Raw genomic sequence first — 23,617 nt, 5'->3', positions numbered from 1 at the left:
TCAAAACAAATTGTAATAGTTGAAATACTATAGACTGCCTTGTTTTTAGAACAGATTATTTAACTAAGTAACAAGAGGCATTTTTTTTTAAAGCTCTCCTGGCAAAAATGTTACTGTAGCCTTCCTGGAATACAAATAAATGGGCAGAAAAAAATGATAGCTGTGAATACAGAAAACAAAAGAGTTTGATCAAAGGTTCTCATTATGTACATTCTTTAAGGGGGAAAAGTAATAACATTGCCTGAATCCTGAATTAAATATAAAGCGGTTCTCATATGTGAAGTATCAGTTAGTGCTCATGAGTTTATTGATCAACCTCTATTAATATGCTATATAGTATGAGCTCCATCAGTCATTCTATGTTTATACAGCTCAAAACAGCTTTGGCACACGCTCCTCCTCAGGCATGTGCCAACTATTCACTAACATCTGCTGCCTCAGATAGCAGCTAGTGCAGGGTATATTTCCACCCAAACCCCTCAGGTAGATTGTGGGAGGCAGATTGTGAATGTGAATCACAATCTGTTGCTTATTCTGCCCCTGAGGCAGTGTAGCAACTTGCTACCACAAACAGAGAGCTTAACTCCAATATCTACCCCTATGCCAGGAGGGAGCAAGTATATGGGATTTCAGCATTAAAAAATGTATATAGAATACAAATGTTTTATACCGACCAGGGGTGTGGTAAAATTTACTTTCGTGAGATGCCATATAGTACATCCCAATGACTAATGAACATAAATTTTCTATTGCCACAGAGGGCAGCTTGATGCAGATTGTAACAGATGGAAGTGGTAATGGAGCTGCCGGTTTGTGAAGCTATTATTCAGATTTTTTTATTGCTGTAATAATTAGGGGAAAAATCATGCAGTTTTTACTCAAGTAAAACTCTCATTATGTTCAAAGCGCTGCATGTATTTCATGTTGACTTCAGTGGAAGGTGTACCTCAATACTCCTGCCAAATTCTGTATGATAGCAAAACAAATACATTTGTATTCAAATTCATCCTAGTTTGGGGAACCATCACATCCTTAACAGCTTGACACTTGGTTCTACGGAAAAGCAACATCTTTAAATGATCAGAAAGTATTACAAATCAAACCATGAAGCTTACATGATAAATTCTGTTAGGTTGCACCATTTTTTGGAGTCTACTTTCTTCATCATTTCTTCAAATGATTTTCCACAGGTAGGCAACTTTTCTAACATGAGAGATTCATTGCAAACAATTGCTTGATGTCGTGCACCTAAAACAAATCAAAGAGCACTTTTAATCTGAGAACCTTGAAGGAGGAAGAAATACGAGCATGTTTACTGCACAGTACAATTAATACAATTGTATTTTGCACTTTTAGCATAAACCCTTTTCTCCCCAGTCATCATAAAGGACTTGACAGATTTTAATGAATTTAGCTTCACAATACCACTGAGTTCTGTTATCTATCCCATAAGAAAAATGAAGCAAAAAAAGAATCCTTCAAACTAAGTTCACACCAGGTACAAGTATTCTCATTGTAGTTAATTGCATTGGGAACCACTTGCACTGTAGCCAAATTGGACTATTATAAATTGCCCCAGGTAGAACCAGGAACAGAAATGAAGTACTTTGATTATCAGCCCTGTTGGCTTATCCACCAGATTGTCCTCCCTCTCTATTTTATCAATAATACAGTGACTGGCAGACAAAGGAAAAAGGCTTACGCTCACAATTAATTAATGCAAAACCTTAAAACGTAGCATATTTCTTTTCCTGAAGGGAAGAGTTTTGTCCAGAACCATGCTCTTAGAAAAGCACCATGTGGGCTGCAAGTTCCAATGGCTGTTAGAAATGGATTGTTGATTTGAAATGACTAAACCTCTAAATAGCACAATACTGTTCCTTCACCACCCACCTGTGCACAGCTATTAGCAATTATTACATATAAAATACTAAATAGCAATTAAAAAGTGCAGGATCAATACTGAGTGTAAGTCCAACTCCTGGAACAGGATTTGAATTTGTGCATGTCTTTCTGTGGCCAACTGAGCCATACTGCTGTATAAAACATTGGTTTCTACAGTCCAGCATATAGGAACCTATCCAACTGCATTTACAATCATAACATGATTCTATGCTGCAAGGCAAAATGGAATTATAGGACATATACTGTTTTGGGGTATAATGTAGGTTAGAAAGAAGTTTTCAAGTTTAATAGACATCGCTTGCTAAAAGCATGTAGGTTCAATCAAACAGTTTAATAGCATGAATATTTGTTTATTTCATCTACAAAGCATCTGCACTTTCCCCTTGCATTATTTTTAGCAGTTCCTACAACTTTTTAGGTCTACACTCGTCAGGAGTGAAATTTTTTAACAATCTATTATAATTGACTTTCTTTTGGGCTTATAGAATACCAAAAGAACAGCTGGTCATAAAATAGGATCTCCATGGACAATTCTGATATTTCAAAATTTGTTTTCATGCTGAATTGAAAAATTAAGTTAATATTTCAAAGTTCCTATAGAACAAAAATTCTGAAAACTGTCTGTTCAGGATAATTGAAATATTTCACTTTGATACTGTTAAGACATCCTATTTGGACAAGATTAAATGTGTTTTGGTTTAAGTTTTTCATTTTTTCAAATTTTGTATGACATTAAAACTATATTATTTATAATATTGAAATATCTTAATACTATGTTTACAGAGATTTAACATATATAACAAAATTAAATTAATCAGAATGAGAAAGTCAAAATTATTTTAATTTTTTATTGTTTTTACTTTTTCCAACTGAAAGTTATATTCTTGGGAAAAGTTTCCATTTTCACAAAACTGCAATTTTAATTCAAAAAAGTGCATCATCAAAATGTTTCAATCAACTTTACTCTCGAAATTTGGAAGAAAGGAAAAAGGAGCAAATTCTAGGAGGAAAGTCAGGTAGAAATGACTGAACTGCCCTACTTTCACCCTGGAAAAGAACACATAGTAGAACCTGGTCTTTAGGAAGTGGAAGACTCTCACAGAAATTTGAATAGGGGCCTTTACTTTCTTTCTCTTATTTGCTTGTGTCTTGGAAATGTCCTGTCCAGTGGCAATGCATAAGGGGTGCATGGGGGTGCACATGCACCCCCTGAGAGCACCAGTGTACCCCCTTTCAGGCCACACTCCCTAGGTGGGAGCACCGGTGCCCCCCTGCAAGCACCGGCCAGGGAATGCAAGCACCGGATGTAGGCCGTGGCCACTTCTGAAAGCACCACAGCCACTTCCAAGAACACCGCGGCCACTTGTGGGAGCAGTGTGCCACTCGCTGGTTGGTAAGTTTTGCTCTGGGGGGTACTCCCCGCCAGTCAACAAGATTGGCCATGGGGGGACCTGCCCCCTGGTCACTGACCGGTCACTGGTGGGCACATGCTACACCAGTTGCCCATGGTCCTGTCACTGCTGCAGGAGACTTGCAAGAGATAAATAGTGTATTGTATTGGAGATTCTTAATTCCTGCTCCCCTTTATGAAAATATCTTCCTCTAGCATCTACAAGTGACTTCAGTTTTAGTTGCTATAACAACAGCAAATGCTAACAGCCTGAGTCTCTCACTAAGAAGGTTATACCATCAAGTCAAAGTCTTTTTTTCAACAAAAACCTGTATTAGTCTTAGATGCTGTGTTCGACAGGGACATCATTGACTGAAACAATATCTTTGCAATATCCCCACTGCCATTTTTCAGCAAGGGGACGCTGATACATATGACACTGGAGTTTACTGGAGCTCAGTAATTACCACGCACCAGAAGACTTGATTAATCTGCATGTGTATAGGCGCCCCTGTTTACTAAATGTCAGTGTTAGAAGCAGGGTATTCTCCACTAAGGACTCTAACGTGAAATATAATTCCTCTTTTGGTGTGATCAAATAAAAGTTTGTTCTTCAGTGCGCAATACAAATCCTAGAGATTTTCTTAGACTCCTACTAAGTACACTTTGGTTTGGTTTTCATGCACTGGGCATTTTTAGCAGGCTGTGTTCAGGGCTGTAATATTTTTCAACATCTTACAAAATAGCAAATATATACAGAATTAGATACTGTAGAATCAGATGAACAGGTATCTAAATGTATAAGATATTTCCCATAAAAACATCTGATCAAGCACGAGTTTCAGTCAGAGTATTCAATTCTTCTCATGCTGCAGCTTCTTTCACAAATGGGAACTAAAGATATATCTAAAAGTTTTACCATAGCTAGACTATTTAGACTCGTTAGAGACTGGATTGGTGAAAAATAAGAGTGCCTCATGTAAAGCAAACTGCCATTGGACCAAAATGTATAGAAGTCAACTGACTGACTGACCTAACATATATAAGCATGTGTTTCTAAAGAAATACCGTTAACAAAATCGTAATATCTGTTTCATATTTAGAAACAAAAGAACAACTCACCTCCTAATCCAAGTGTCATTACATGATTAACTAGGAAAAAAAGAATAGGGGATTGATTAGGATTTATTAGAAGTTATGACTTTATTCCAACATGATTAAAATGGGAGTACTGCTAGAAACAAGACATAGTCTTGACCAAATTAATGAGTCAACAGCACATTCCAAGTGCCCACCCCACCTTAATCATGGTTACCATTTGCTCAAAAAAGAACATATATATCTTTTAATTTATATAAATCACACAGGCTCTGTAAAGATGTATCTATGCTCTAGCGCCTTTGCTGCCCTAGTGCTATGCTGGCAAAACTCCCTAGTGGAGAGACAGAATATGCCAATGGATTGAAATTTTCTGCCAATACCATCTCACTGAACAACATAATCCAAGGAAGCAGGAACACTGTTTTGTCAGTTTAGCTGTGTCCATACCAGGGGGTTTGCTGACATGTCAACATAGTTTTGGGAAAAAGGAGGGAGCATGATTTTTTTCACACTCTGCAGGCAAAACTTTGTGCTGCAGACCTATCCACTGGAGCTACATGAGTCATTTTCCAAGTGAGTACCTTCAGATCCCCATTTACACCTTTTATAGGCCCATTGAGTGGGGTGTACTCTGCAGGAAATAATGTAGATCCAAATTCTGCCTTCATTAATACTTTTCTAGTCCATTCTATAAGAACTGTTTTATTCAAATGTCTATGAAAAGTATGTAGTCCCTGCTAAGCAATAATCTTCTGTCATGGTCAAGTGCAAGATTATTTGCATACAAGTTACTTATGAATGAAAATTAACTAGAATTCTAAGAAACAGGAGTCCCTGGTATATCAAGATGCTTGGATTATACCCTGACATAAGGTTTTGAGCTCCATTTGCAAAGCCTAAGAGTTGTCTTCCTCTTGGAAATACAATACTTATTTTTCCAGGCTAGTTCAAGCCAAGAAGGCTTAAACATATTAGTAACTGAATTCCCTGTGGAGTTTTAAGAAGCTACACTTCATAATATTCTTTATTGATTGTCGAGAAATGCATATCAGTTTAAAGCCCATTCCCAGTTTTCTGGGGAAGATAAACTACCCACTATAAAACAACCAGACGTTTCACTGCACAATGACAAATTCCATTTCATTTGGAAATCTTGCTCTGTCAGTTCGTATTGAAGGAGCTCCAAGTACTCTCCAGTCATAAATACAGGAATTCTCACAACAACATTGTGAAGCAAGCTAACTTAAAGAAAGGACAGGGAAAGTACACAAAGATTTATCCACACTGCACAGATTGGATAACAGAGGCACAGAGAGTTTAAGTGGCTTTTTTCCAGCGTCACATTAGGATAACTGTAACCAAGCCAATTATAAAGGAGGCTTCTTGACTCTCATTCCTGTATTTTAATTATAAAGCCATCCAGTAACATAAAAGGAAATGTTACTCATATTGCTGGTCAAAGGTGACACAAAGGGTCTCACAAGATTGTTCTCAAACATATTGTAAACAAAAAAAGTGTCTGAATACCATCACATAAAGTATGAGCACCCAGATCATCTTCTGATGGTCATCTTTCATTGCTTTTAGCATTTTCAGATATTTCCCTAAAGAAAAAGATTTAACCAGGAGACAAAAGTGAGACTTGTGACAGGATATAGACAGATGGCCTGAAGTATGATTCAACAGGCAGTCCTTTTAATCAGGGCTAAGTTGAGTATTCAACTTTAAAGGTCTTTTAATCAACCAACTCCATTAAATGCACTTAGGATATACATAGCTAGAAGCAAAGGGCAGCTGTGGAAGATGCTGCAGTAAATATGATGCATTCACAAACATTTTTAATTGGACCAACAATTGGAAAAAAGAGGTTATTTTGATCATGTGAGCAGGCTGCAGGTTTAATCACATTGAAAGGAAGTCACAGCAGCTGCCTTTATTTCCTCTGCATCCAAATACAAGTTAAAGTGGTTACCAATTAACATTGTAGAAATTCAATAGAAATGAGAGTTAGTGAGGTGGGTACAGCAGCAAGACAGAAAAGACTGGGGGAGTTTTGGGTCGAGATACATAGAGACATTGTAAAAGAACACAGCAGAGGAGCAAAACAGAAGAAAGACATAAGCAAATAAGAGAACGGCAAAACAAGGATTTTTTATTAATATGTCTTCAAAAAGCACATACAATAAGAGTGAAATCCTGACACCAGATTTGCACACTTATTGTATATTATGCACTCTGTCTTGTCCATACAAGACCTTACAGGATTTATTATCTGAAGTGACCCAGAGTAACATAAAAATTCAAGATAAGACTATAAGTATTGCCATTTACTGGATCAGACCATAGTTCCATCTTGCCCAGTATCCTGTGTCACACAGTGGCAGAGGGTGTAAATGTACCAATCCCCTGGTACGTTTATTATGCCAGAAAGGCCATTTCTAGGATAAGGTGAGATGAACCATTATGGCCTTTCCAATGGCCTTTCATTATGCAAGAAAGGCCATTTTTGGGATATGGCAAGATGAACAAATTACACCAAATTCACCTTTCAAATGAATGCTATCACTCGTTCATATTTAAGTGTAATGTTGTTATGTATTGGCACCCTTTTTAGAGACACTATTATTCCTACCTCAGTCACTGTATGAACCTATAATAACATTTGGGTTAGTGCGGTGTCATGTTCCCAAACCCACTTTGCAATAATGAGTTTTATTTTTTATGCAGGTTCAAAAGGGCAAATTATTCTGATATTTTCAGTTTCCCTAAATATTTGACACACCTGAGTGATTTTTATTATTCTCCAAAGAATATGTGAAGTATCTCTTGTTTCATCTGGCTCAAGTATGTAGGGTTTTATCAAAAAAGGACATTACAGTAATATTCTGTATATACTATGCTGTAGATTCTCTGCATTAATATTCAAAATTTGTCTGGCTCACTCCAAAAAAATTAATTTCTCCTCAGATTTCTCATTAACTGAAGAACAGAAAAGTACCAAAAGATATTTAATGACTACAAGTGGCCATGAAGATCTTGGTTTTCTATCTCATTTTTGAGATGGCAGTTTGCAGCCAACGATTTTCCCTCAGCAGCATGATTAAGTATTAGTCAATATTGACTCTGAGATGAAAACAGCACCTACTGAATCACCATCTGCCTCTTCCTCAAGAAATCAAAGCTCCCCTAGTGGTCTCCCATCCAATGAGTGACCTGGCACTGCACAGTTTGTAAGAGTAATCAGGATCACAGTTGGATGGGATATGGTTGTAGGGCGACTGCTACTGATGATTTGTCAAGGTCTGTGATGTGCCATAGATTATTTTTTAAATTTTTGTTCTAAATATGAGGCATTTCAAAACACTTCATTTGAACCTCTTTAAGTATTTAAAGATTAAATACCTCTGTTCTGTATGTAGGCTTCCATATACAAGAATTAGGTGGCCATATGTACTTTTCTTTTAAAGTACATATAAAGATTTATTGTTGCAGAGAACTTGTGTCAATTGTAAGTCATGAGTGTTGTGGAGCCTGTGCCCCACTCCGCCTGGTCTATTGGGGTGTTGCCCCTCCCCTCAACTCGCCTGCCACGACTTGGATGTAAATATATACCTTAAGAGGGGTCTACAGTGGAGATCTTTATCCTGGGTGGGGCCTCCCAATAGACGGTGTTACTCACAGTCGTCTGACACGGTGGTCCACGGGGCTCCGCCTCCCCTACACCCCGTCCACGCGCCAACCGCTGGGTGATGCATTCAAGATGTTTCCAGGCCTCGTATGACAGCCTCAGACCGGTTCTCTGGTTCCCGGTCGTTCTCCCTCCTTCTGGGAGCGATTTCTCCTTTCTCCTCTTTTACAGGAAATACTCCTCCGAGTTAGGAGGAGCTGCAGGGTGATTCCCCTGATTCCAGCTCCCTCTTGGAGCCTCCGCTGTCTCCCCTCTCCTACCAACAGCAGAGCGCTCCCCTGCCTCCTGAGCGTCAGCCGCTTCAGGAGACTGAGAGAGTGCCTCGGCTTGCACTCTCTGTCTGCCTTCTGCTCTGCCTCCCGTAGAAGGCTTACAGCTCTCTGCTAAGCTGCCTGCTTGAGACCTGGTCCACGGGGCTCCCCCTCCCCTACACCCCGTCCACGTGCCAACCGCTGGGTGATGCGTGGCTGCAGCCGCGAACGCGGCTCCTGCTCCCGCTGCTCTTTAGCAGGTACGTACTCCCCTCTGGGGGCTTGCTCTTGGGGTCTGGGGTCTGCGGGTCCTCCTTTCTCTCCCTCGAGAGCCTGTGGGGGCACTTCGCCACCACAAGTGTATATTTACAAGAATCGTTACATACTTTCATACACCAAAGGCATACAAAACTCTTAAGCACCTCACCTATGCTCTGGCGTCTTCATATCAGGAAACAGAGTGGCCAAAGTAACTCTAAAAGTATTGGATCCAGACAGGGGACAATTCCTCTATTATTTATCCCTGTGAATTACTGTAGCACTGATGAGCCATAGTTCAGACCAGCACCCCACTGTCCTTGCTACCATACAGAAAATAAAGAGACACCTCATGCCCTATTGAGACACTTTTTTGCAAGTCCCAGCATAAGCAGCATGCCTAGAATATGGCCATTGTATCCAAAGTTAAAATGGTTCTGGGCATCCCTGGAAATCCAGAAGGCAGACCAAAGCAGCTCTCATAACCAAAACAGGTTCCCTGGAGCTATCTGGGTTATACAAAGATTTTTTTTATCCCTTGAAATATCTTGAGGGTGGATCCTAGGTGCTCTAACAGCTAGTAAGACTAGGGCAGATTCTCATCTGAGTTAAGTTGTCATAGTTCCATTGCCGACAATTGAATTGCAGTGATTTACATCAGATGAGAATCTGCCCTGCTGCATTTTTGGCTCAACTTATCAATGGAGCACAAACTTTAGGGAACATGCAAACCCTAAGCTACTGACCTTGCCAACTTCTGTACCAATGCCTGCATCCCAGACAGAATCATCCTGAGGAAAGAGGCAGCAATGATTGCACCATTGTCTTCAGTGAAGAAAGGAAACTATAAATTGTGACTTGAGGGCCACAGTCAGAGCGTACTCAGCAGATATCTGAATTCATTTTGCAGGAACCCCATCTATATCTCCTCACCACAGACTTCCACCCAGCATCTGGGCACCACTGGCTGACTTAGAGTTAGCCCTCCTTCCAGTACAGCCTTGGTATCAGGCATTTTGCATCACCATGACTGCTTATTTTGACCTACTTCACATCACCAATGCTTCTACAATCCAGCAGCTGCACCTAAACAATTATTTTAAGTTGCTCTTTGAGTCCAGTTTCAATTTACCAACAACATGAAGATGTTAATCCCTAGACAGAGATAAGCCAGAATGATAATTTAACACAAGCATGCTAAATGGATTAGCCACACAACAGACCAAAGAGACAACTGGAAGAAGCTCAGAGAAATGACAACTGATTATGATCGTATGTCCTAACACAAGTTCCCACGTAGGCAGCCAGGATACAGTTCAGTAAACGAGAAGTACAATAAACGGGCACAAGCATGTGTAACAAAGTGGTCAAATGTGGTGTAGCGACACAAGAAGAACAAGAAGTCCTTCAGGGCTGGCAGGCAGTCTACCATTACAACAGTATGTATTTCTGCATAACACAATACCCTGTAGAGATACTTAAACTAGCTTGAGTGCCAAAAGCAGCATAGTTTTAAAGAGTTAAAGAGATGGGACCTTGATGAGAATCATGGTATATAAGCCCAGGTGGAAGATTGCACTGAGGCTGTTAAATTGCATTCAGCATGTGACCTTACTTGTTCAGAACTAGCTTGTGTGTCTCTGAGTAGCAGTGCATTATGACATACCTAGGTTGGTGGCCAAGAAAAAAGGCAGCTTGGCAGTCAAGTTAGAAGCACAAAAACCTATGGTACAAGGAATAAGCAATGGATGGTGTCATGGTGTCAGCCTGGGGAGAAAAAGAGACTAAAAACAATCTAACAGATGTCTCTCTCTGAAATGTTCATAGCAATTATTTTGCCTATCATTTTGCAGTATGGCTCAGCTGATCCTCAAGAAACAGCCCTGCTTCCCTCTTCAGAAGTAATTCTGAGCCCAAAATATGCATATTTTATATAGCTCCTTCAGCCACATTATTCTAAAATGAAATCAGGTCTGCAGAGCACCTGATAGCTTTAGATTTGTGCTAGCAGGTGTGCTTTTGGTGTAGTGAGAGGCAAATCTTCAGCAGGCTACTAATAATTATGCTATCATGTTCTGTCTCACGTCTGAGAATGTCAACAGTTTGCGTATGCCTAGGTCAGTGATTCTAAACAGCTACCAATTGGTTGTAACCAAACGTTCATCAAATATCAATGGTTTGACAAACTTATTGGATGCATATTCACAGCACAGAAACCACATGACCTTGTATCATGTCAACATGATACCCCTAGGACTTAGGGTAGCCATCATAGAGGACAGTCCGGTTGTCCTCTGTCCTCTATTGATGCGAAACTGGACACATTTATGTCCTCTATTTTTCTCTTCAAGAGACCCAACATAAAGAAGGCATCAGGTTTCATATTAATAGAGGACAGAGTAGCAGAAAACCGGAATCTCCTCCATGATGGCCACCCTACTAGGACTGTTTGTGTATTTGACACTAAACAACTAGTAGATAAAATGCATGAGCAATGCCAGGACCAGGATAGGCATGGTCCCTTCTCTTCCTTTCCTCTGGTCCCATCTCTCTTTCAGTCTTGGCTGCTCAGTGCCCCACCTTCAGTAGGAGAGTGCCTTCACTCAGCCTAGCCTATAGCCCGGTGGTTAAGGCACTCTCCTTTGGAGGTGAGGCAAGCTGGAATCCCCTCAGGCTGAGAAGGGAATTGAATCTTCATGAAAGCTCTACTGACCAAGTTAGTACAGAAATAAAGTCACCACCATGTCCTCCATGTTTTCGTTGAAAACAACAAGACCTGCTCAGTCCCTTAGAGCAGCGTTTCTCAACCCATGGGTCATGACCCAAAAGTGGGTTGCAAGAATATATGAAGGGGTCATGAACAAACTTTAAAAATGGATTCTCCTTTAAAAGAGAAAAATGTGGGAAACTGTAGCTTTTCCCTTGCGGGCTGGCAGAGTTCCAGCCTGCAAGGGCCTTCTTGGGCCCCCCTATGCTCCCACATACCCCCACCAGCCCACACACCCACCCCCTGTCCCACACACTCGGGGGCTGGACCCTAGGGGTAGGGGGCAGCAAGTAAGGAGTGAGGGGCACTGGGTCAGGACTGGCCAACTGTTTACAAATGGGTCCTGATACAAAAAAGGTTGAGAACCACTGCCATAGAGGATTAGCTGTGGGCACCTGCCCTCAAGAGAGGATTCTAGGTTGTGAAAACTGGGTAGAGCTGCATCTCTGCAACTATGACTCAGGTGCTTACATTTCAGAAAAGGGCAGGGTTTTCAGACACCTCTCTGTTCTCAGGGATTCCTACTAGCTAGGCCTTATTGTGATGGCCATCTTGAATCTTGTCCTCTGTCCTCTCTTCAAGAGAAAAATAGAGGACATAAAGGTGCCCGGTTTCATATCAATAGAGGGCTGAGGACAAAGTAGCAGAAAACCAGAATGTCCTCTATGATGGCCACCCTACTTGAATCCCATTCTCAAGTGCTGAATTCTCTCCATGTACATGGAACCTACATATCCAACACAGGGTTTTAGATCCTACTTTAAGGGCCAGACACCTAAAAAAATAGGCATTACTGTTATACTTGGGTTTTAGGCAGTCAAGTTCTACTACTGGGCCGTACAACTGGCAGCTCACAGGCTTCATGTTCAGCCCTCTAGGCTCTCCCCTGGTCCCTGTTTTCCTCATCACTCCGGCTGCAATAGCAGCCAGACTCACCAGGCTTCCCCCTCCCTCCTCTAGCTGTCACTTCTTATCTTCACCTTAGAGGGTGGAGTGGTTTGTCAATATGAAGATCTGATGGTGAATCAGGGGCCATGTCCAGGGAAAAGGAGTGGGTAGCAGATTGGGGCTGCATGAGGAGATGGGGTAGATTGCATCCACATGATGCAGCAAGTGTGGGGGAAAGCATTGTGGTTAGGGGGATAACCATCCATGCAGAAAGCCTGGTGTGGCCCACATGGCATGCAGGCCCTGGGGCACATGGCCCCTGGTGGCTTAGATGTTGCACAGCTTTATTCAAATATAATAGACTAGTTGCTTTTGAAAGTCATGATCGGGGAATTTGTGAATCTAGCTCAGAGGGAAGGACAGCTTGACTAACCTCACAAGAGACAAATTGCACAATCTGAGAGACACTAAAGCAATGAAAACACCTGCCCAAGCTTAACAAAAAATGAATGCTGAATAAATTCTTCCACTCTGCATTGTCAGCTCTCACGTAAAGAACAGGGTAGTGTGGGAAAGCCCTTAGAAGTCTGGCAAGGTTTAAAGAAAAAAAAATGTATTTCCAAGCTTTCATAAGAATTTAGTGTTTACTAGAAAAATACCCAAGCATCTGTAGTGAAACCATTTTATATAGGAGTTCATGTTGACAACTGAAGGATACCAAAAGTCATTGCCTAAAGTGTCATTCAAACCAAAATACCCTTGCTTCTGCCTGATCCATTAAATTCTGCCTGGCACTTTGTGAGAGAAAAGGTTTTACATGAAACCTGAACTTGTTTTACTGAAAAAACTTATGGACCTAAGCTAAGTTAAAGGTTCATAAAAAACCCAAAGCCAAACTACTTCTCACTTCAGTTTATGTTACCACATCTTTATACTATTTTAAGTCCCAGAAGTAGGGTACAATTTCACTAATATCAAGGCATACTTCCTTGCATGTGCTCTTTTACTGGATTGCATTATAATGATTAATGACTGTTACAGGCACATCTGTGCTGCCAGTATAACACTCAGTATAACACTCACACTTTAGTCTGAATCAAGCTTCTTTCTTTGGTGTGAAGAATCAGCTTGAAATGCCAGTGCTGTGTTTCTTTCACTTTGTCTCTTTAAAGCTGATGATCTGCTGAGAAATCATCAGCACTCTGCTCTGATAACTGGAGCCTGGTCACAGCGTGATTTCAGGCTTTGCCATGGGCACAGGTTTTCAACTAATAATTTCTGGCTGGTCTTTGGTGTAAATGTAACTCAATGGAAAAGTGAGAACTGTCTTAGAATTTGAGATGGGAATCAAAGATCTAGAGGTCTGATTAAAGACTGCTTGCTTCTATGATGAAGAATTCAAAACTAGTTCAAGACTGTACTAATGAAGTCTTGACCGTAATTACCCCTAAAAAGTACCCCTGAAGTGTACAACACTTTACAAAAACAGGTGAGGACAAAAGCCCAATGTTAGCTTCAGCTTTGTTTTGATGTAAACAAAAGGAGCACATCAGTGCTGAACTGGGTCCGATGTCCATGCCCTGAAAATTTTATTCTCTGAGGGTGCCTATACACATACATCGAGGCTGCTTCAAAGCGCTATAATTGCAGCACGTCAGAGCGAAGTCTGCTGAAGCATGGTAATTACTGTGCTCCAGCAGACTCCAGCGTCACATGTATCAGCATCTCCATGCTGAAAAATAGTGGTGAGGGCACTTTAACTAAAGCTCGTTCAACATGTGAGCATGTGTATAAACCTCCTGAGAGCTCAATCCTAGGAAATGGTTTTGAGCAGACAAAACTCAGTGTTTGCACAGAGCAACTGTGGACTTCAGTGGTGGCCTACTGGGTAGTTGCCACTGAAGAATTAGTGTCTAAGTTATGATGAAACAACAAGCAGTCAGAGGAATGGCAGTGCTCAGCTGGCCACTTACCTGTGAATGACCTGATTGGAGTACACACATTGTGGGCTGGATATATATGCACATACAAATGGATGTGTGCAACAGCAAATCAAACTTTGAGAAATGGGCTCTATAATAAAGATCCTCTCTCCTAGATAACAAAGAATTTGATCTAATATATTCATGTGGAGGAGGTTCTGAGACAGCCTGTCAAAGAAAATTAATCTGAAACATCCTTATTTTTGACAGATCTGGAGGTTACTGTTAGTATTAGCTGAAAAAAATGACATTGTCACTACAACATGGTTGACTCCCACCTGGCATCCTCTTAATAACCCTAGCTCTAAGTGCATGTGTATGGTTCAAAAGGTCAGCTTTTATTCTCACTGCTCCTAATTTTCCATTATATGCTTGTCCTTTGTAACAGCAGACTGTTAAGGGGGAAAAGAGAGATAACAATCATAATGTAGTGTGAAAGCCACAGAGGAAATGAGGTAAATGAAGTTCACAGATCTGGGCAGTAAAAGGAAAGCAACACAAAGGAAGGATACAAGGAATAAACAGAAGCCACAATAAATATAGTGCATGAAAGAAATACAGGCACAATTTAAAATAGCCCCAGAAACATATTTCTACATTTAAGGATTGAGCAGCAACAAAAAGGGAAAGATTAAGAAAACCTGGGAGAGAAGCATAGTAATCTCTTCATGTTCCCTATCTGCTCAGCCTATCCCCAAACTCTACTTCAAAGCTGCACCACGATAGACAACAGCCTGGATTAGGAGACATTTATTCCCAGCAAGGGTTTAGGGGGCTTCAGTCAGGACAATCCCACCTCAGGAGTAGTGAGATGAAAGCTGTCACTTTCATTAGAATCAGCATATTAAACAGATGCAAAAAATTCCAGTAGGGAGGAGTTTGTGCTAAATAGGAGTGGAAGTTCTCGAGGAACAAACGAACTAGATCCTCACCTTGGCTGTATTGGAGTTAATTGTTTCTAGACTCCATGAAAAGAGTGCAACCAGAAATAGCACTGCCAGTTTGAGGATGCAGTGGTGGCAAGGGGAGGGATGGGGTTGGCTATGGCAGAAGCTGGAAATTAAGAAAAAGATTCCCCCTCTCATCCAGGAAGAGTTTTTTGGAGTTGAAAATGAGAAACCATCTTGCTTTGACACTTGTTTTTTTTATGGACTTCACTCAATCATATCTATCCCTTTATAAATGGTATGAAAAACAAGTATATTAGGTTGATACAGATTAATATTTGGATCCAACAATCAGATTTAGTCCCATATTGTGTCATAGTTTGAAATATCAGTTATAACACTTGAATTGGTTTGGAAATGTAGGTAGGTTAACAACCATGAACACTAGGGGTCTCCTTTCACTAAGCAGGTAAGCATGGATGGAACAATGTAAACACTTCCCATTCCAACCACCAATGCAACGCAACAAGGAACATTACCAGGAGTGAAGTTTCCCAATCAGTTTTACCTTGCCAACTCTTTCTGAGGCCACCCAGAAGCATACCAATTACTCTAAAGTCATACTTCAACTGTGAGCTCTTCAGGCCAGAAACACTGTCCTGACACTCATTTTTAAAGCACTGTTGGCACTATATAAATAATACTTGACAATTTCTGAACAACTAATATGTCATTTAAAGTCTCTAAATAGGTTTTCTGCTTCTTTACTTGAAATGAATGTTTTTTACTTAATGCTACTGTTGTAGACCAAAACCAAATATAGAGTTCTAGATACAAAATTTCTATCAATTTTGTAATGGAAGTAGTGTGGTCTACCCTGAGGTGTTAAATTCATTTCCCATCACAATGTTTCAGTATTTTTACAATTTAGATTAAGTTGGGTTCTTTTTGCTGAAAGGAACAGAAAGTGACAAACTTTACAATACACTCATCTCTTCAAGGTAAACAAACATGTTCTTAGTATCAGTATCAATCACCTGCAGTAAACCCTCTTCTTGTTCTTAAATGGATGTCACATAGGATTATACAGATTAGTTCCCAGAGAGATTCTCTCCTGCTGGTAACTGCAGCTCAAGCCATTGCCTCTGGAAGAACACTCTTACAAGAAGGAAAAATTACCCATTTGTTTCAAAATTATAACAGAGCTTATGACAGGGCTTATGGAATCAGAAACTACTCGAGAGAACTTCTAACAGCATGAACAGGAGCCTGTAGTACTCTCTGCACCTATTTAAGGCCATCCCTACAGAGTTCCTGATAACTATGCCAGTCAGCAGATGATAAAATACAAACCTATTAAAGGCAATCAGAAATGGTCTAGAAAAATATCCAACCCACTTATCTGTACAGGCCTAGCAGCTGCAATGGACCTACTCTCTGGGTATGTGGAGTACAGAACTTTCCACAAGCCCCCATCATGATGCATTTCCTCTAGTAAGAAAGTCAAGTATGTACTTAATTATAATTTTAAAGTATATCTCAAAATAAAATGGGTGCAAATCATATTTTATTGCCATGACATTTGAACTTATTCAACTTTAACACACTGCTGTGAGATGTTAAGTGTCCTTCCCTCTTTACAATGGGAAGTGAAGGCTGAATTGGCAAGTGATCTGCACAAGATCTCAGATAAGGGTCAAAGTCAGATTTAGAATACTGGATTCCTAACATCCCAATCCTGTACTGGGATCCTTGCATTACTCCTTCTGTCTCAAAGAAACAGACTTAGTGATGCATTTTACAGCACTTATAGATGCAAAAATGCATCTGCAACTAAAAGGCAGTAGCATAACTAGGGGTGGGTGTGCAAACCACTAGGCCCGAGTGTCGACTTAGAAGGGCTGCAAGATTGGGAGCCACCACCGCTACCAGCCCAGCCACCATTGCTCCTGCTGCCTCTAACACACAAGCTGCAAACATGCTTGTTATACCTCTGCTACCGAGGGCATATGAGGCATGACTACTCTGTAATACTATAGTTAAGGTACAGCAAAAAGAAGAGAGGCAACATCTTAGCTAAGGTTTATTACAAAAAATGCCAGCTATCTCCATTATCTCAGTGGAGGTCCTCAGTATGCGAGCAGAACTCTCAGTACTAGGAAAGTATATAACCCTTAGTCTAACAACTGGAACTTTGTTACTGGCTTACTAAGAAGAGTATTTTTTTTTCTCAAAAGGATGCTCATCATTGCAACCCAGCTGTCTAAGACAATAGAAAATGTAGTATGACATAAGATTTACCTATAATAAGGAAATAAGAATAGCACAAGTTAATGCTTAACTTGGCATCTATATTCACACCTGTGAATGATAGGTATAATAGTAGTCCCCTGGGGCAACCATGAATTTTAAATCACTGGAACTGCATGGGAAAATCTAATGCCTTTTTTGTTACAACCCTGGGAAGGGGAAATGACCCATGTGGGTTTCACATAGGAGGGTCAAAGCACACTCCCTCCTGAGGAAGTGTTTTAGGCATGTGATACTTAAGACATTTAAAGTTCTTCTTTCCCCTGACAAACAGAGGCTTTAAATCCAGATCCTGTTGTCAAAGGAGACCTTTGTTTTTTCCTTATCTGACTTACCACCCATATTATCTACTCCCAATATTACAGCCTGTACACTTTGTTACTAACCAGTAACAGATTAGGTTTCTTGCTGTCGGGGTGATTTCAATCACTTCCATCTGTATCAAGAAGAAAAACGTTTTCTGAGGGTTTTTAAAAAGTGCCCATGCTTTTTGTTAATGTTCCTCAATTTGAAGTGGACAGGCAACATATGATTTTACAAGACATTATAACATCATGACTGTTTTACTGTGTCAGTTAACAACTGCTACAAAATAGCAAGATCACAAACACAAATTGGCATGCAGTTTACTTTTGTACAAATCATGCAGTAGATGTGTATGACACTTCATAAATAAATACAAAAATAGATCTTTATCCAAAGAACTATACATCCTAATATCCACTTCGAACTATACATCCTAACATACCTGGGGAAAGCAATGCAAATTTCACACTGTCAACTTCTCTTTAAGTGACCACATCTGCACAAAAGTGGGGCCAAGCATAAACAAAATAACTGAGCCTAATTGACAAGATGTTAATGTTTCTGAAAACACCACTAGTTCATTAAAAATGGTGAAAACTGCATTATAGGAAAAAGGTTTTCTAGGTGGAAGAGTTAAACTTGTCACATTTTTTCTCTGCATTATTATCTTCACACCAGAGAACAACACTACAAATGTTTATATTTACAGCTCAGAGAAGTAAAAACAAGGGCATTCACAGTTCAACATACTTACACCTACAGGAACAAGAACATGGTTTGTGGTTTCACCTCTGATTTTGGAGACATTGCTTAGATTTGGGGAAGGGTAGGGGTTGTTTTTGTTTTGTTTTTTGATTTATATGTACCATGCTTGACACCACCCAGGTCAAGTACAAGAAGCAGTTATTCAGATCAGCTGCAGTCACATTTGAAACTGTGGCAAACAAGGGCTGGGTTCAGGGTATGCCAGTGAACATGTATGGGAAACAAAAACAACAAAAAAAGGAAACACTGTATGAGAAACAAGAAACCACAGTTCTTCCACTAGATCCCTAGAGGTAACCCAGTCTCAGTGAAAGTGCATAAGAAGCCCTATTTTCCATACACTTCACCTCATAAAAGTTAGCTGAAACAAAGAAACATCTGCTCTCTATACCAAACTCTTTGGAAGACCTAGGGAACGGTTGTGAACCCTTGATCTAAACCAGTGTCATCAAATGCTGTAATTACTACACAGCAACGTCGCTTTATGGACTACCCAAGCAGCCTGCAACTCTGCCTTTTTCTTAAACCAGCAGAAGGCACAAGTACAGGTGAAACAGTTAAATCACCTGCAGAATTTTGGGGGGAGGAGGGGGTTAAAAAACCCCCAACTTTTTCTGGTTGTGCTAAGATAAAAGTCTGCATAGAACTAAGAAAATAACAAGCAAAAGTATATTTTATTTTTTAAAAAAGCACTTGAACCAATTGCATTATTGTGTTACTCCCACCTAAACTAAAAACTCCTGCTTCACAGCTGGGGCACAGATAGTAAGACTGGAACTGACTGCTTATTTTTCAAGTAACCATACTCCTTGCGCTGTTGCAGGAGACTTCTAATAACCCTTTTTCAACATCCCCAAGTGTACGTGCTTGAATTCAGTCTTGACTGCTTCCAGATAGAATTATTCTACAAGTTCTCTGATTCTTTGGTGTTGTGCTAAGAAGTTTCAGCTTAGAAATGGGCATTAAAATTGCTGACACAATCTGAGCCATGATATTTATTCCCTCCCACCTATAGTGCAAGGGTTTGTTTGGTACAAATTCCATCCATGAGCTTGCAAAATGGTTCCTCTAAATTTCTCTCCTTTCACTTGCTCAGAAATATTCTTCCAAGGTTGAAATTTTCCATGCTTAGTGTCAGCCAAGTGTTTTTGTTGTTGTTGGGTTTTTTTAGCTGAAAGAAGAAAATGTGCTCTCCACTCCCCCTCCCATCCCATTTCTCACTTATGAGGCTGCAGAATGAGAAATATGAAAGGAGGAGATCTTCCCACCATAAACTATTCTACCTCCCAAAACTAAAAATGACTGAACTTTGAAAATCCATAAATTTATGGATTTTAAAATTGGAATTTATTTCTGATCATCTCTCACCTTTTGCATACGCAGTCCAAAGTATTCATTCAGTAATAGTGCACCAGTACCAGAACTTCTATTTAAGCTATAGCACATATTTTAAAAGGCATATCTAGAGTTGATTTAAAGACTGAAGAATCCACCATGTCCCTCACTAATACAATCATATTGAAGGATATCCATCATTTCTCTTATGAAAATTGCTTACATGATAAAATATAAAACAACTGGATAAACTAACAAACAAAAAAAACAATATTTAAGCATGCCTAGAAACCAACAGCTAGTATCCTTAGCAGATCAGCAAAGCTTCAACCTTTGACATTACGCTTCACATTCTCCCTGTTCTGCTTTACAGTCATAATGGTACCACAGACCTGGAGCTGAATATCTGATTTCCTTAAATCCCTTTGAAAATCTGTGTCTAAATGGTAGCATTCTTAAACACGGAATGTTTTTCTACTTCAAAAATTAATTAATTGAAGAACTCAAGCATATATGTTAATAATTAATTCAGAAAATTAAAATAAATATAGGAAAGTCAAAAGTATTGCCTGACCTGATTGTCCTCGGAGATGACTTTTATGCTGCCATTAGCTTTGATAGAATTATTTCTGATTTATACTCTCACAGCTGTAGGAGAGATACAGGCTGATGGCTATTCCAGCTTCATTTCTCATTGCTGTATATTTTGTAGCAGCTGTTTGCACATTTTAGGAGATGTACCACTGTCAATACACACACCAGAGTTAGCTAATTATGCAGGGTGGTTTGTCAGGATAAAAATCCATTCTAACCCACCCACTGTTCAAAATGGAAAAGGAGATACATCCGATATACTTGAGTTTTCAATCTGGCACACGCTGTCTTATGTTTGAAAATGTATGGTCATTTAACAGTAAATCAAGAATAGGAGAGGTTCTCTGTGTGTGTCGTGATAGGGCTTATACGTAAAAGACTTCATTTTCATTTCCCAATTTAATTTTCTATATCAACTGCACAACCTTACTGCTCCATTAATATTAAGAATGCAATTACTGTTATATACTGTATGCATATGCATGGCTTATTGAAGGCAAAGACCTCTAGTATAATATAGTGCAAATTTTGACCCATCTTGCCAGGGACAGAAAGAGCTCTGTTAAGAGGAAAACTAAACTGACTATAATTCAGAGAACAGGGAAGGATTACATGTAGATCTATGCAGGGGTTGATTGTGAGGTGAGAAAGGCTCAGGACAGAAATGACACATAAACTGGTATAAGTGATCAGAAACTAGTTCAAATCTGCAACACAATAGAAGTTCAGTGCACATAAACTGCTTTCAAAATGGCTGAAAGCAGTTTAAGATAAAAATGAATGGATGTAGTATCAGACATAAGTGGTTTAGACTAAATCGGTTTATTGAACTTCTGTTCCAGATCCCCTCATGATTTCAAGTTAACTCAGCATGCTTTGCACCTCCCCCCCAATCCCCCCTCCCCCCCAACCTTGCAGGGTGGGCAAGCCTGCCTTGTACCAAGCTGTCTGCTGCAGGTGAGCAGAGAGGCATGCTTTATCATCCCCTGGCACGTGGCTGCATTTCTGGAATCAAAAGTGAATATCTGTTCACTTGCTTATGGGTTCAATCTATGGAGCTTAGACTAACCTGCGAGGACTGAATAGATTCAGCCTCAGGTTGACTGTACTTAGCCTTAATGTCTTTTATTGCATTATCTATATAACTGGGAGAGATGATAAACAAGTTTGAAGCACTAAGTGCCACTTTGCAGGTGTGCTCCCTCTTCTAACCCCTCCTTGATAAACAGGAAAGAACTTCACAAAAGTTCCCCATGCACAGCCAGGTAGCAGAGATACCTGGTAATAGGGCTCAGATGCTACTTAGAACAAAGAGTTATCCCTCACAAACCCCCATACAATGTACACTACAGTTCACATGCTGCAACTGCTACTCTAGCCTGAGTGTAAGACCACTGGTAGCGTAGCTCTACTATTGCTACATTGTCTGATTGATGGAGTGCTCTTTTATAACCTTTGAGGATTTCCCAAGGGCTGAAGTTCAGAGATAGAAGCAGCAAGAAGAAAATGGACTCTGAGCTACATAGGTGTACACCACTGTTGCTATCGTGGACCTCAGTTCCATGAAGAATTATCCAAAGACTTAGACCTTGAAGGTTCTTAGACATAGTTTGTGCTTCTTCAGGCACTCTGCCTACCCTTCAGCTAGAACAAAGTAAGATCTCTAATAGCTTGTCTTTTGACCCAGCACTTCTCAACATATTCATCCTAGTAACCTGTCAATGAATCCTTTTACTCCTCCTGAACTGAAGACCTAGGAACAGAAATTACACATAAACCGGTATAAGTGACTGGAAAACAATTCAAATCTGTAACACAACAGAAGTTCAGAGGTCATAAGCTGCTTTCAAAATTGCCAAAACCGGTTTAAGATAAACCTTGATGGATTCAGTATGAGTCTTAACTGTGTTAGACTAAATTGGTTTATTGAGCTTTTGTCCCAGATCCCCTCCAGATTCAAGTGAACTCGCTTTCCCCAGCATCCCAGAATGCTTTGCACCTCCCCTGCAAACCCCACTTGCAGGGGGTGCAGCCTAGCCTTGGTCCAAGCTGGCAGCTCCAGCTGAGGAGGATGGTGTGCTAGAGCCCCCCAGCTTCTGACCTGGGCCGCTGCAGACATGTGGCTGCATTTTTGGAATCGAAGGTGAATGTCTGTTCACTAGTGGTTCAATCTACACAGTTTAGACTAACCTACAAGGATTGAATCAATTCAGCCATGGGTTTTTTGACTGTCTGTACTTAGCCAAGAAGTGAACATCACACTGAGAATACTGCAGCCAGAATTTAGTAATAAGAAAGAGATGGTTATTTTAAGATACAGAAAGTATAAAAATATTTTTTAAAAGAACCTTAAACTATAGGGAAGCAAAAAAGTCACTTATGACATGTTGGAAAAAATAATTCCAAATTCCCATCAGAAATGAAGGTCATTACGGCCCAACACAAAGTAGAACACATGCAATTCTCAAGACAAAGGCTGTATCCATCTCTGGCCTTTGAACAGCTCAATGATTTTTGAAAACCACAAGCGAAGAATAATCCTTTCCCTCTTCTGATTAGCTTCAGGGAAATTAAGATACTTACTGAGATTGGTCCCAAAAAGTTTTAGGAAAATCTTTTGGCAGTCAATGTTAACATTTCCTAGTTCTGTACTTCCTCATTCCCAGTCCACTTCTGAGAATATTTCTAGCCTTCTTAGCACTGATCTACCTACAATCTTGCGCCAAAAATAAATACATCTGCTTTAGTTCATATTTTTTATTTCAGTGCAGTAAGTCTGTATATGGACACTCATTTTAGAATAAAAATAGATTTGGGAATAAAAGTCCAATATTTCAGTTTTGCTTTTTTATCAAAATAAGTGTCCATATACTGACTTTCACCAACATAAAAAGGTGTGAATTAAAACAGATTTAATTCAACCATGGCCGTTGACAAGCCCTAAGTGGGAAGACTATTATCTTCTTACTTGTCTCTTGAGTACAAATTTCATTAGCAAAGCTATAGATGGTGATAAATGACATTTAGCAAGTGAAGGTTTCTGTTGATCCACTCTGTCCATTTCTTTCTTTTTGCAGAAGCAGTTGGAATTTAATTTACATTCAGACCTTGGGAACATACAGGTTCCATAATAAAGAACACCAAAAAATGGGAAAAGTGAAATAATACGCTCTGTTATCAGCATGGGGGG

At 39.9% G+C, this 23,617-nt stretch overlaps 1 protein-coding gene across 2 annotated transcripts in view; it reads right to left on the bottom strand.

The window, feature by feature from the left end:
* The window catches only part of RAMP3 (receptor activity modifying protein 3), an 88,112-nt gene that overhangs the window by 55,198 nt on the left and 9,297 nt on the right, over positions 1 to 23,617 (bottom strand). Inside the window, exons 2-3 of one of the 2 annotated variants that reach the window (XM_006026820.3) lie at positions 4,418 to 4,447; positions 1,116 to 1,248 (exon numbers count right to left, since the gene is read on the bottom strand). In XM_006026820.3, coding sequence (XP_006026882.1) covers positions 1,116 to 1,248; positions 4,418 to 4,447 — 163 coding nt within the window. The remainder of the gene's footprint in view (positions 1 to 1,115; positions 1,249 to 4,417; positions 4,448 to 23,617) is intronic. The other variant, XM_025207827.1, reaches the window with a different exon arrangement.

Source organism: Alligator sinensis, unplaced genomic scaffold (genome assembly GCF_000455745.1).
Source record: "Alligator sinensis unplaced genomic scaffold, ASM45574v1 scaffold456_3, whole genome shotgun sequence".
NCBI classification, from domain to species: Eukaryota; Metazoa; Chordata; order Crocodylia; family Alligatoridae; genus Alligator; species Alligator sinensis.
The sequence above is the reverse complement of the archived record's forward strand: the minus strand, read 5'-3'. Positions and strand labels throughout refer to the sequence as shown.